The 16,060-nt window shown below is 32.1% G+C and overlaps 1 protein-coding gene across 1 annotated transcript in view; it reads left to right on the top strand.

Annotated features, from left to right (window-relative positions):
• Nucleotides 1-16,060, top strand: part of bma (SCY1-like protein bma) — a 405,735-nt gene that overhangs the window by 298,922 nt on the left and 90,753 nt on the right. Inside the window, exons 2-3 of the mRNA XM_085960528.1 lie at nt 10,379-10,603; nt 13,112-13,246. Coding sequence (XP_085816654.1) covers nt 10,379-10,603; nt 13,112-13,246 — 360 coding nt within the window. The remainder of the gene's footprint in view (nt 1-10,378; nt 10,604-13,111; nt 13,247-16,060) is intronic.

The following is a 16,060-nucleotide window of genomic DNA, read 5'->3' as shown; positions in this document are numbered from 1 at the left end:
TACGAGGTATAAATGAGAGCTCTGCCATTCTGGGCAGTTTTGACCTGAATGTCCCTGATAACTAACTTAGAAATAGAGAACATTAGTTGTTTATTCTTCTAAGGTGCAGAACCAACCTACCACTGGTAATGCCAATGGGAGGGCGATAACTATGTTCAACCAAATTGCTTCGGGTGTTGATATATTCCACTTGCGAGGGGTGTGTTTAGGTGGACGCTATTTTATAAATTCTTTAGATAGGGTATCCTTAACAAACTCGGTGTACTTCTTTGAACTTCTACAGATGTATAATTGTATTGTCAGTATTGCCACTGCTTTTGTATGTTTATATTATGTTCTCTTTTTATATTGTCATTTTTATCGCTTTTATTACTTTTTTTTCCTTCTATAAAATGATGTTTCGTATCATGTTGTGAACGTCTTAAACTTACAATGTGCAATGTCCATAATATGCTAAAAATAAATAAATTGAAATTGAAAATTGAAATTAAATTGAAATATCAAGAAAGCGACTGGATTAAAAATAGCCGAAGCAACAAGACCAACATATAATTATATAATCACTCTGGATGGAAAGATATTGTTGGTAATGAATGTAATATCACTGATAACTATGCTCAGTTATATTATTTTTAACACAACAGGCTACTAAAATAATTGTAGTGAAATAGTAGTGTATTCAGTGATAGAAGAGAAACAATTACAAATACCCAGGCTTCGAGGAAATCACATAAATAAACTGTGACCTCACCGAAAATAGATTTTGGGGCCCTCGGATAAATATTCGGTACCTTACGCACTACAATGGCCGCCAAGGGCTACAAGAGATAGTATTGGCAAAGGGTGGAGGTAGGTTTTTAAGATTCGACATGAATAGTTTACACTAAACTTTGTCAGTGATATTAAATTGATTAAACCGTGCCTAAACCAACCCATAATAGTTTAGGTATGCTACGGGTGAAATGACAAATAATTATAAGATAAAAAGAACTTTTTATATACCCCGTTTTTAAATTTTCTGTAGAATCATATAAACTTGACAATTCTGTGTTTTAATAAATACATTTTTTGTACTTGATAGAAATACTGAATAAATATAGAATACTGAAATATCATTACATATGACATTTCGTATTGATTTCCATAGTTACGCACGTATATATTAATAATTTAGTTGCTAGGACTCCCTTAGCAACCAATAATAGTGTTTTACTTTTTACGATTTTTTTTCCGAATCCATACAAAACAGAATAGCTGAAAATGAATTCAATTCTGCTTAAAGATGGCTAAAAGTATTAAAAGAATGCATTGTCATCGTGTTCTGATATATTCTTAAAGTTTCAAATGTCTAGCTAGTCGGGAAGTTAGTTAAACAAAATTTGTATTGGAAAAACAAGGAAAAAATTGTACTGGACAAACAAGAATACGAGCCAATAAAAACGTGGTAAAATAGTGCACACCTTTTCAGTTATACTACGTATTTGTTTTCGTTGAGTTAAGAATATGTCATAATGGTGTTTGCTGGTATTTTTTTTAATTCATTAAGCACTGTCTACTTATAATAAACAACAATCGATAAAAATATTATTCTATCTATAAAATATCTAAAAGTAGGTATATATGATTTAATGGCACAATTTTAGATATTTTGTAGATAAACGAATATATTTTGACTATTATCTACTATGGATTGGATTAGGTAGGGCTTAATTATTGAAATTTAAAAACTAAAACACTATCTACACATTATAGTATTATTTCAATGAAAACAAATACTTTTGTTAAATATAATAAAAAGCATTTTTGTTTTGTAGTACTTATTCCACTTTAAATCAATAAATTAGGATGAATGATAATGATGATTAATGATGAATGATAATGGTGATTAATGATGAATGATTAGGAGAATTAAAATGTCCCTCTGAGGCGGACGAAACCGGTCTTAATTTATTGATTAAAAGTGAAATACGTACTACAAAAAAAAAGCGTTTTATTAAATTAAAAAACAATACAATGCAGTTCCACCATGAATTGATAATTAACAAAATAAAAGAAAACAAATACGTTTGACTGACAAAGTTTAGTGTGCACTATTTATGTCGGATCTTAGTAGCCTACCCTTCGCCACTGGCAATTTTGGATTTTTCATGGTCTTTTTATATTCAAAGAAACTTGGAGTACCTATCTGCATTGTTGTAGTCGTCCCAAAGTCTAGTCGTTGCTTGTATTTGCATACTGCTGTTTTTTTTTTATATTTCAATCGAAATGCGAGACAATACGAGAAAGACTTTGAATCACAACAAAGATGTCTCTCTAATGCCAAGATATACAATGTACCTACTTATTTGTATATAAATTGTATTTTTCTGTAACAATAGGGAGGAAGAACCATGTAATTAATTTAATTCAATTGCTGGTACCGTCGTATAACTTGTCGTTTTCATGTTCCTACTTACTACTTACAACTAACAATTCTAATTTAAATTTGAATTAATGTATTTCTGTGATCTTCTTCGGCCATGTCCTTTTCTAACCTAGAGCATATGGACACCACAGGGTGCCACCAAGAATCCTTGTCCCTCGCAAGTCTTCTTGCGGCATTACAGATCATTCCAGCATACCGTCACGATCCTCAACCATGAGAAAAAGACTGAGAAGATTATTCAAATTCAACATTAACATTAACATGACATGACTAAAATGACATAAAAATTATATAAATAGTACAGAAACAATATAAAAAAATCTGTGTGTGTACTTATGTACGCGCGTTAGAAGTTATACTTTTTGGCGTAACAAAAAAAAATAACAAAACAAAAAATCGTAAAAAGATATGTAATACAATCAATAAAGTTTTGATTAAAAAGCATAATCAAATTAGAATGATATGTATTAATACACAGTTATAATTGTTGTATTGTTAAATAAAATTATTGAAACACCGCTGGTTTATTTATATACACTTTAACTTATATTACTAAATTATATAATTATTTATCATTGTTTTTCTTATTTTTAAAGTAACAACTACTGTCATTCTGACGTTTAATCCTTTGTTTACGTAAGGAATTGCAAATGGCCGACAATAATAACATCATCTGACGTTTGCGACGTTTAGTAAGAAAATTTGAATGGCAGACTAGACTCCAGTTTTACCATATCGGGAAAATTCACGGCTTCTAAAAATCACTTATTCGCTAATTGCAGAGACATTAAATTATATTAATTGTATTTTTATAGTTATTGAATTTATTTTATGTAGTTTTCATATTTTTGTCTTCGTTTAACAATTACAAAATAATTTACCTAGACAATAGGAAAGAGAAATTTTAAATATGATATTATTTTCAATAGAAAAACGTAGAAGTTATGTATGACGAGGTAAACCATTCGCGGCCAACGTCATTTCCACTTCCGTAACTGTTTCTCAATTTCACTACGTCCCATAAGAAGTATAACTTCAAAAACTATAAAGAGTGAATACAAAAATAATTATTGTGTTTTATACAATTTCTCGCGTATTGCGTATATGCTCAGTTTATAAATTTTTATTAAATAAATGGATTAATAAAAATTAACTGTGCATTATTCATCATTTCGAGAAAATAACGAAAAACATTTTGTTGGGTTTTTTAGTGTTATAATACTCGTAGCATGAAATATGTTTCTACATTTAGAAATTAGAAATTCAATTCAAATTCAACAGTTCTAATTTTGATACCAAGCCCTATTTTCCATCACAATTTTATACCACACAGATATGATTTTGATTCGAATATTATATTGCTAGTCATACATTATGGTCAGAAGAATAATTTGGCATACTTAGTTAAATTTCGATATATTTGCGACAGTTCTACTTTTGATACTATACGACTCAATTTAAATATACAATAATGTGTTTTAAAAACTAACGTTAAAACCAATTACACAAGTTTTTAATGATACAAAAACGTTCTTTATCAAGAATACTAACTAGTATACTTTATACAGTATTGACTTGTTAATTATCAGCTTCTAGTCGATAATTAATTGTATCGTTTTCACAATGTGATGTTTGATTCGAATATATATTTGAAATCAAAATGTGAAGTGATCTACTTTAGGTACTTGCCAGAAAGAATTTCGCTGTATATTTTTTTCATCAATATCTTTTAAATTGGTTTCGTGTCTTTTTGGCCATTTCGATTATTGGTTATCAGGTGGAAGTGGAAATTTCATTTTTCTTTTGACATGAACTCTCCGAATAAAAGAAATCTCGTCTTATTTTTTTTTTATAATTCGAAAACATTTTTATACAATTGTCTTCAAAGGATAGACGCTGTATTTTATAAATTCTTCAGAAAGGCAGGATTTATATTATTATTATAAAAATTCAAGGTACAAAAAAAAAAAACAATGTCGTTTCTGACATAAATCGACCAAGTATGATAAAAATTGAATTTGAATACCACATTCTTTATTATTTATTTTTGCTTAATAACAAAACATCTTCGTATCATCAATATCATTAATTCTTTATAAAATCAACAAATATAATGGAAAACTAATTTCAATGGTACTGTTCGGTTATCAGGAATACAGCGGAAAACACATTTTGAAAATAGCCGATAAACTAGATTATTTGTTAGTTTGGGTTAGTTTAGGTTAGGTTAGGTTTACCTAATAAATAATCCAGTTTATCGGCTATTTTCAAAATGTGTTTTCCGCTGTATTGCTGATAACCGAACAGTACCATTTCAATTATTATATCTGATATGATTTTTGTCAATCAAGTATCAAATGTCTCAAAGACAAAAGTGATGAGGAACTGCTTTTCGGACCCTGCGATTATCTATATTAATGGCACCCAACTCGAGCAAGTCAGCGGCTACGTCTATCTTGGACAGCAGGTGCCCATAGACGGAAGCATGCACGATGAAATTGTTCGCAGAACAAAGCTGGGATGGAGTGCTTTCAGACGTCTGAATAGTATCTTAAAGAATGACCTACCATTATGTCTTAAGCGTAGGGTGTTCAACCAATGTGTGCTGCCTGTGCTCACGTATGGCTGCGAGATGTGTACCCTCAACACGAGAGATGTCCAAAGGCTAAGAATCGCACAGCGAGGCATGGAGAGGTGTATGTTGGGCATCACTCGAAAGGACCGTAAGAGAAACAAATGGGTTAGGAAGCAGACAGGAGTACGCGATAGACGTTGCCAAATAGCTGAAATGGAGATGGGCGGGGCACATTGCTCGCCGAAAGGACGGCCGCTGGACAAATGCCATCATCCAATGGTACCGAAGGGGCACGAAACGGCCACATGGTTGCCCTAAAAGCCGATGGATTGACGAACTGATAAAGTTCGGCGGAAATACATGGCAGCGAATGACACAGGACCGAGAGAGTTGGAAGAAACTTGGGAAGGCCTTCACCCAGCAGTGGATTGACCCCGGCTGAGTGCAATTTCAATATGTCGCTATCGATTTTTAATAATACAAATATATCCCGTGCTTATTTTGACATTTACCACGTGCCAAAAAACGTCATAATGAGTGGAATTATACGATTACGTTATCGATTAGTTTTACATAATAAATGTAGATGGGCCAAGCAGGGTTTTTTACATTCTTTTACCAAATTAATCATTACATTCTTTTAATTTTTTTTTCGACCATGTCCGATCCTAATAGGATCATGTGGGCCTCCACAGGGTAGAGGTTTGTATTAACAGATTTTTGTTTTTTACGAGAAATGGATGTCAGCCACTTGCTCAACCTATTAGGTCCATACCCTGACTCCTACACAAATTGAAAAACAATATGTGTACTTGCCAGACCCAGGATTCGAACCCACGGCGTGATAGTCCAACGCTTAACCCGCGCGGCCACCGTGGGCTTATTACAAAATTATATTATGTATGACATTTATTTTATTTAGTTTAATAAAAAAGTGTTTTGCATTTTAAATTGTTTTGTTTCTTATATTGTTCCCGTTGATCGCAATATTTTCCTTATCGCGACCATGACCAAAACGTATCCCCAGCGATCAACGGGTAAGCTCCTATATTAAGCTTTACATTTTTTAGCCACGACGTAATTTCACGAGTTGAACATAGACTCAACTTTCATTTTTTCGAAATTCCAACCTGTCTTAATATTTTCACGTAACATTATTTGAAGAATACTGTGTGTTGCACAATATTTTCACAACACCGTAAAAATAAATTACATATAAGGGGGGACATGCTCGTCGAAGGTCAAAATTGAGTTTGTATTGTATTTTCAAACCATGATCCTGGACACTCCTTAAACGTTGTAGATAATCTATTTATATAATTTTGAAGCCTTATTATCCTTTATAGTTATTTTAAACATTTGATGACTGCGTAAAGTATTTTTATTACATAAAATAGTATTCTTTTAAACCTCTCGCTCTAATGTTTTAGAATATAGTCATATTTCGGTACATAACTGTGCAGTGGTGTTAAGATTTTTTACATTTATTAATTTTTAAACGCATTTATGAAACCATTAGTATAATTTATTACGAGATATTTTTTGTATAATATCCACGATAAAAAATTATATTGATAATCTCTGTGATCCCAAATTTGACAAGAATTAGGCATTTTATTATTCAAAAAATCGGCAAGATTAACAAATTTGAAGATGATTCTAAAGATACTTATTATAAGCTATGTCTTTGACCATTCAAGTGTGATAAACATCTTATGAATAATGATTGCTTTATAATAATTATTGACCTAAGAAATACGCCATTTCTTTTGTCATTCCCTTGTGGTTAAGCTACAACATACGGCCGTAGCCATAAATTGACAAACTATAATTAAAGTAGGGAGTAAAATTATGTTAACGCGCGTGTTTGAACATGTACCTAACCGAATATTTTTTTTATTTTTTTTTAAACGGTGTATTAATGTTAGTGTGTATTTATTGACGCGTGTATTTGCAACAATTCATCACGGGTAGATAAAGTGATTAGATAGCGCCGATGGAATAGTAAGGTGAGGTGTGAGATTCATTGTCATCGGGTCTAGGACGATTTGGCGCCGGGACAACTGGACGCCACGCAATTCGAAAATAAATAGACGTTAGGTACTTATACGTCAGTACATACTTCAAAAAAATATATTTAATATTATTATTTATATTTATAAGTTGGTGAGAATTTAAATATGCACACGTAAATGATGATTTAATCGTGCATATATTTAAGTTTCAACGAAAAAAGAGTTTTTTATTATTATATAAAGCCTTAGGCATGGTAATTCTTAATCCGCAATAAAAAAAAACATTATGTTAAGAGTAAAATGAATTAAAACTACTAAGTAGTGGATAGAAACTGATTAAAATTCATCGTCCACGTTCTGTTTACGTGTTTACAGTGAGGCGTCCAATTGTCCTGGCGTCCAGTTGTCCTATTCCCTTGTCATCGCATTGATATATTGATGGTGCTATATTGATACTAAGATAATTTGCGTGCCCTTGCATCTTCATATGTTATTTGTATATCGATTTCTTTAATACATAATATACATTAGGTAACTATAAATTATATTTTAGTGACTTTTATTATAAAAAATTGTTCTTAAAGGAGTTTTTTCATCGTACCCACTTGCTTACTGGCACCGGACTGGCTTGGTAATATAAATTTTTGAATTTTATTGTAACTCTGTTTTACAAGAATTGGCTGTTAGATGTTACTTTGGCCAAGTACTTAGAGACAAAATTAAGCGAGTATAGAAAATGCGACATCATATGGCGAGCCAATGGATCTCATCTTATAGTGGATAGCTTCCCATTATTTTTTTACTGTTCTCCTCTGATACGAGCTTATACCTAATAAATCTCGGATCATTATTTCTGGGGCCTTGAGATATTTTCAGAGTCAAAAAGTACAGACCACCGCCATCTTTAGATAAATAAAGCCTGAGCATAACTTTTTGCACAAGCAATGAGTAGTCCACTTTTCAGCTGTCAAAATCAGATCCCAGATTGCTTGACATATTGATTCGCCCTTTCTCGTTTCAAATTGAATTATAAAAAAATCTCAAATCAAATATATTAACTATCAGCGTTATTTATAAATAATATACATTCCTGTTATTCATCAGCTATCAAAGTCAGACTAGTCTTTCACACAAAAACCGGTGGTAATATTGATTTCCAAAAAAATATGTAGTATTGATCTATGCATTACATTTGTAGAAGGTGTGTTAATGCTAGTGTATTATTTATCATGTAACTTATCTATTAAAATCAAACCATTCCCTGCGTGAACACGACAGACGCGTCAGTATGAGCACTATATAGAAAAATGACAGGCAATGACAGATCATCCTTACTTAGACAACAATAAGAGGGGCGGAAAAGTAGGACCAGTCGTTGTAAATGTATCGGATTTCTACTTGAGTCGGCAATGGTACAGACGCATTTTACCACTTTTTGTGCCTCATGATTATGATACCCCTCGGATTAAGGCCGTGTTTGGTACCAAGCGGATTAGTTGGTAAGCATAATTAAATTAGTTGATGTTTTTGATTGACCGGAAGATAATCATCGTGGCAGTAAATCACATAAATCAGGGGAATAAATTATCCATCTATCCATCTAAATTGCGAATCAATTGTAGTTTATATTCACAAAAGTATATAAGTAGCAAGGTATATAATCAAAAAGTACATTCTCAGAATTTTGCTTTGTCTTCTCATAAATCTTGGCATATTTCTGATTTTAGAAAGCGATTTTCAGATATCAGCATTTGCCGTAGGCTTTAAATTTTGTATTTTCCAGTAAATTTGTCAAATTCACTTGGACAAGAGAGTTATAATGTTAAAATAATGCCAAAAATGTACTTATTCGAAAAGCGATTTAAGAATTACTTAGAAATCCGACGATTTGAATATTATAAATTACTACGTTTGATTACCCCCTACTCTTATATAAATGCAATGGTTGAATAATTAATTTTTTTTCATTCCTCTTGGCTTTATAATACTCCAATTTAAATTGTTTTTCTTCATTATTTGTAAAAATCCTCACTCCAGTTAATCCATCAAAGGTAAATCCGTGATTTATTTCTTGTAAAATTGATTTGTTTTATACTTAAAAATGTATTACTTATACGTCATTATATTTTTAAAAATAATAATGCGTTATGAATGCTCAAATACTCTACACTCTACGGCTTACGTCATTTTTAAGCTTATATGTGTCGCTAGATTTCAAAATCAGCCAAGTCCATAATAGATGAATAGGAGAAAAACAGCTTTTTGTTTTCTCAAATACACAGTCACAAGGGTGAAAGTTTATATTATTTCGAGTATAGAATAAATAAAATTAATAAATTCCACATTTTGATAAAATGTTAAAAAGCAGTAGTTCTACAGCAATTCACCAAAAAGTCAAAAATACCTAAAGATGGACTTGGCTGATTTTGAAATGTAGCGACACATTATCTTATTACTATATTCACCTCTGCGTGGTGGACCACCTGAAAATCTGAGAATCCGTATGCAATACAAAGTATAGTTTAAAATAATTGGTTTATCTACCATAACTGACCAAGTAACCGAATAGTAGGTAAATAGTAGTTTGTCAATGAATCGCCCATTCTGTCCGATGCCTTCCATTTTAAAGAGTGAGAAAGGAATATATAAAGAGTATAAGTAGTAAAAGTAGATGCCAATTAAGATGTGGGTATTTTTTTCCATTATTATTAAGGTAAATAGCATTATATCATCTTAACATAATATTATGTAGGTACGCGGTCACTCCTACAAGTGATATTACTTACTAGAGTTATTATAAGTATATATTCTTTTTTTTTATTTGACTTTGACCGATGCTAATAGGGTCACAGAGTGGAGGTTTGTATTAACAGATTTTTATTTTTACGAGAAATGGATGTTAGCTACTTGCTCAACTTACTAGGTAGGTACATACTGTGACCAGACACAAATTATAAAACAATATGTGTATTTGCCAGACCCGTAATATTATCCTGGAACCCACGACACTTGTGATAGGAAATATAAGGAATATATTGTTAAATCGTGTAGAGATGACTAAAAACCGTTCCGCATGTACTTGAAAAAGAAAACATGTCAATGAATATACTATTGTTATTACGAATATAATAATAAACATAACATTAAAAGGACAAATTATATTTCGTTCGGCTTGCGTCATTTGCACAATCCGCGCATCGCCTAGTCACGATCTTTTCAGACCATGCCTCAGCTGAATATTTTAGCCTTAATATTAAGTGTCCTGATATAAACTAATGATGATCACCATCACTAATTGATTATTATGTCTGTGTGTCACATAGTCAGTACAATATTAACGTTTTCTTTTTAATTTTTTTTCAGGAGTGCTCAATCTTCATATTCGAGAAAAAGATTGCGGAGAAGCTACACAAGCCGAAGCGTAAAGAGACCGTGACGGAACTTCTAAGGAACTCGGTCCGCCAGCTGGAGAGACTTCGCCAACCGAAGTTGCTATTGATACTGCATACCGTTGAGGAGTGCGTGGATACTCTTGCGTTTGCCACTGAGCCAATTATGGCCAGCCTTGCCAACATCCTAGCATTTCAGGTAAATTTCTTTACATATTTTCACACCAGAAAAAGATTGTGATTTCTAGACATTCTCGAAAATTCAAGTTGTTTTCTTTTTCTTTATATTTTTAAGAATATTTCTTTTTTGGGCAACATCCATTTAGAATAGATAAATTATTAGTAATTATTTAGGTACTTAATTCAGTCATATTGAGCCAACTCACAGTGATAGCTAGAGACCGACAAGTTTAACGCGAGGCTCAGCAGCAACGCGGCAGCTATGCAGCGGAGCCTCGTGTTAAACTTGTCGGTGTCTAGTAACAATGTTATATGTACTCAGTCTGTCATATACAAGTGATGAAAAAATTTCCTATTCTTCTAAATCTCAATAACGATATTATATATTATACAATGATTTAATTTGAATGAAAAATTGCAACTAGTATTTTTGAGTCAGTTTATTGATAATATAAATTGTTATAAGTAAATCAAAATAAATCAATACTCGATCGAATCATATAAAATTTTCATGCAAATAAAAAGTTTTTTGTACACATTTTTATTGAAGAAATTAATTAAATTTTAATTAAACTATGAATTTTTCAAAAATATTTTCGTTGCATAAACAAAAATTTAAAAAAGACTAGATAAAACTATTTTACAACGTTTTTATTAGGTCGTATTCTTGTTTGTCCGGTGGTTGTTTATCCAGTACAAATCTTGCAATCGATTTTTAACTAACTTCTCGACTAGCTAGACATTTGAAACTTTTAGAATATATCAGAACACGATGCCAATGCATTATTTTAATACTTTTAGCCATCTTTAACTAGAATTGAATTCATTTTCAGTCAATTCTGTTTTGTATGGAAAGTTATTTCGCAAGAAATCCGTAATCCAATCCACTATTATTGGTTGCTAAGGGAGTGGTACTAGCAACTAAATTATTAATATATACGTATGTTACTATGGAAATCAATATGAAATGTCAAAATGACATTTCAGTATTCTATATTTATTCAGTATTTATATCAAGTACATTTTTTTTTTGATCGTTTAGCTAGTCAAGTCAAGTTTATATGATTCAACAGAAAATTTAAAAAGTTCTTTTTATCTTGTAATTATATATTTTTAATATTTTTAGAATCATGCCTCTTGATTAATAAAAAAAAACTTTTCAATGTAAATTATCTCAAACTGCAATCTTTATATTTTCGGCTATATGGTTCATTCACCTTAATAATATATTATTATATATTTATGTATTATTATAATTCTTCGTTTTCGACCTTTATATTATGGTAGGTGGGCGTTAACGATATATTCACTACTGAAATTATTATATTCGTCTCGTTTAGTGTTTAATCATCTTCAATAAAATAATCTGTGCTTATGTAGTGTTAATCCGTGATTGATTCATAACTCACGATCTCACTTCTGAGACGTGAGAATAATTTCTCACGTCACGTGTTTTTTCTCAATATATATAATATATAGAATATTACTAAGCTAGTGTTTATACTCTTATCAAATAAATAAGTCGTCACTGTTCTGGCAGAAGACACTGATTCGAAAAAATGACATATTGAGTTAGTTATACCAAAATGTTCCTTATTTCAAACTTAACCGTCTGGAAACTTTATTAATAAATAAAATAAAATTTAATTTTAAATTTAAAATTAAATTTAAAATAAATATAAAAGATAATTAAGCTTCAAAATTACAAAAATAGATTATCTACAACGTTTAAGGTATGTCCAGGATCATGCATTGAAAATAGAAAAAAGCTCCATTTTGACCCATGCTGAGCACGTCGGACCTTAATGCAAAGAAACAGACAATTCAGTCATTTCCAAGCAACATATTACAGTCGAACTCGATTATTACGATCTCGGGCATAGCGAGATCTCGGATGTAATGAGGAAACATTCGTTGACATTTGGTTTATGATTTTCTCCATACATTTATTCACATTTATAACGAGCAACTTATCGGATATACCGAGCTAAAATACTGTTAATGGGTCGATCGTTTAAAAATATTTCGACTCTAAGCAATAAAATCCGATCGGACAGGATGCCGCCGGGGACGGATTAAGTTTATGTCACTAAGTCTAAATTGTTTTTTCGCCGACAATAATGAAAAAGTATCAACGCACATGGTTGAAAAATTCAAGGTTTGTGAAGTCCGTAGATACCTACCAGCGTTCATTTCAATAAACAACTTCTTTTTAAGTTTATGAAGGCCATGCTTGTTTCGGGGATTTTTACGATGGTTTTCAGATTTTTTATTTTCGACGTTTTTTTCGTATTTTTTTGTTATGTGACCGCTCATTTAAAAATACTTATTCTCTGATATAACGAGTACCGCTTATAACGAGCAAATTCAGTCAGTCCCATCTTCCTCGTAAAAACCAAGTTATGTGTTTTCGAATCTCACTATGTCAACAAGATTGTTTTCTAGGAGGTTTTTCGAACTAAGTTTCTGACCTTTTTAAATATGTATATGTATACTCAAAAATAATTAATCATTTTATATTTACCAGGAGGCAGGAGGCGGCCCATGCGTAGGACCACCAGTAACGGGGGCCAGCGCCCCGGGAGGGCCTCCACTCCCTCGTCCACAGCACGCTAAGGAGTACTACTTCATCGACATGGAGATGCGCTATGGATTGTTGCAGGTCATTTATTTTTTTCTTATTCTTTATATTTATTTAATTAAGAAAACAAAATTTTCACAACATCACAAATATTACTTTCACAAGAAAGAAGAATAAAAAAAGGATAATGAATTTTATACAATAAAATAAAGTTTCAAAAACAAAATTCACAGTATTTACACAGAAAATTTCTATGTATTTAAGGAGCGTATTCACTAGTCTTGTACCCTTCGCTAATGGTGCCTGATAGGTTTGACTCAAGGAAACAGTTCTGACCCAGAATAGAACATGGCTGCGACCACGTAGGTAATTAAATTAATAGGCATATATAAATTTTAATTCTTTATGACGCCAGGATTGGAAACCACCCCTCGTGATGGGAAAAAGGAAAAAATGTATCAAGAGCAGAAGTGATCTACGTGATTCAAGTGAGTGAAAAGCGCGCATGCCTTGAAAAAAGGACGCGCTCTAAAATAAGCTTGTAGGAAACTTCATAAGGACTCCAGATAATACACCCATATTCAAGAATACTACGCTCGTATGACATTTGAATTCTTGAATGGTTTGATAATTAAGAGTCAAAAATTATGCCAAGATCTTTCGCCTCAGACTGGCGCTTTAATAAACTTTTTGACATTATATAACTTTATTTAGTCGGGGTTCCTTACCTAAAAAAAGTGAAACACTCTATGTCTTAAATTCTAATTCATTCTTTATTGACCAATTAATTTTCAAGTAAATAGAAATTTCGTTGCAATATTATGTAATACTCCAACTCATTGCAAATTAGCGCATATAATATTATATATCTCAGACTTCTAGCCCTGTTTAACATTCATCCTTGAATTCATTCTTCTTCTTATTGTGCCATCCCCTAGCGGAGGTCGGCCACCATCAAGGCGATCTTTTCTTTGTCGTCTGCTACCCGGAACAGTTTAATAGAGCTGCACTCATACCAATCACGGAGGTTCTTAAGTCACGAAATGCGGCGCCGTCCTCAGCTACGCTTCCCTTTGATCTTTCCTTGAATGTTGGGGAATGGTGTATTTTTGTCCTCTCATAATGTGACCGAGGTACTGTAGTTTCCTGGTTTTGATACTACGCAGAACTTCTCGGTCCTTCCCCATTCGATTTGTCACCCGGTCATTCCAAGGAATTGTGAGGATGCGTCTATACAGACACATCTCGAAAGCTTCCAGTCACCGTGACATCTCTCGGTTTAGCGTCCAGCTTAGCGAATTCATAATATCCTTTGTATTTAGATTGATACTTAAATTATTATATTTACCTGTGGTTTTCATTACAATATGTCATCGGCAATATCTTTCTCTTTTTGAATACAAAATATCAAAAAATAGACTTTGAACGCAGCACTATAAATGGAGTCTCGCAAGCAACCCTGCACGTTGATATCTGGGTTGACTCATAAAAAATCATTATTTCGTTAAACATATAAGTAATTAATATCTATATTTAAGGTAGTTGAAAAAAAACTATATTGGAGTATATTAAAAAAAATAGTATTGGACTAAGATTGATTATTGCATGTTGTTGTTGTTCTAGTCAGCTAACGAGTGTGTATGTTGTAAAATGGTTACATGTAAGTTGTACGTATGCAGTTCATCGTGGGACACTTATTCGTGCGCCGCAGTACGTGAAACATGAGTTCGTATAACATTTTATCAAATGACGAGTTCTTCGTTGAACATTTCACCGTGGAATACATTTGTACGTATCTTACAAAATGCGGCGATAGTTTGAAAATAGAACTGTTCCAATTAGATTAACCCTAACCTAACCTAGTAAAGAAATCTCATAAAATTCACCACATGTTGTAGCATACGTGTATAAATATACTCCATGGTGAAATGTTACACGAACTCATGTTTCACGTACTGCGGCGCACGAATAAGTGTCCTGCGGTGAACTGTTTACGTACAAATTTCCGGATACGTTGTAAAATAACTAGACAATATATATTATATAAGTATTTATTAATGTGGTTGAAAAATACTATCTATCTACATTGCAATAACCACTATCATTACAATACCAGGTTCATGTCTTCACAGCATTATATTTTAATATACCTACTAATTATTAGTCTGCAGATATCCGTATATTATATTCAGTTATATTAAAAAATTACGTAGTTAAATGAACTTTTTATAGATTGTGTCAACGGTTATTAACGCAAAGCTGAGTTAAAGTTTTGTATGGTTTCTTCTCTAAGTTTATCTGTAATACTAAGATTTCGTTCGTAAGAAAATGCCATGGACAAGTCAATGGATATAATATCACGTACGTTCTATTAATCATTTGTCATTAGGCCTAGAAATCTTTGTATCAAAAACTTAAACTATTCCAGTACCTACATGATCTTGACAGCATCTCTTATGATTTTGGCGTTTATATTATTTAATTCATATTGAGAAAACTTGATATCGATACTTGTCTTATTTCAACTGGTTCTATGTAAACCGGTGAATGATAATATATTATGTTTCTTTTATTTTGTTAACTGTCAATTCATGGTGGAACTGCATTGTATTGTTGTTTTAATTTAATAAAACGCAATTTTTTTAGTACTTATTCCACTTTTAATCAATAGATTAAGACCGGTTTTGTCCGCCTCAGAGGGACATTTTCAACTCAGTTCAAAGCCCAGCTCAGCTCAACTACAGTTGAAAATGTCCCTCTAAGACGGACGAAACCGGTCCTAATCTATTGATTAAAAATGGAATAAGTACTACAAAAAAATGCGTTTTATTAAATTAAAACAACAATGAATGATATATGGGCAAATTTCCAGACTTGCTTCGATTCAAAGTATAT

The sequence above is a fragment of the Rhyacophila brunnea genome, unplaced genomic scaffold (genome assembly GCF_057557595.1).
Source record: "Rhyacophila brunnea isolate RB1 unplaced genomic scaffold, BYU_Rbru_1.0 scaffold_1, whole genome shotgun sequence".
Classification (NCBI taxonomy): domain Eukaryota; kingdom Metazoa; phylum Arthropoda; class Insecta; order Trichoptera; family Rhyacophilidae; genus Rhyacophila; species Rhyacophila brunnea.
This window is presented reverse-complemented; position numbering and strand designations above follow the sequence as displayed.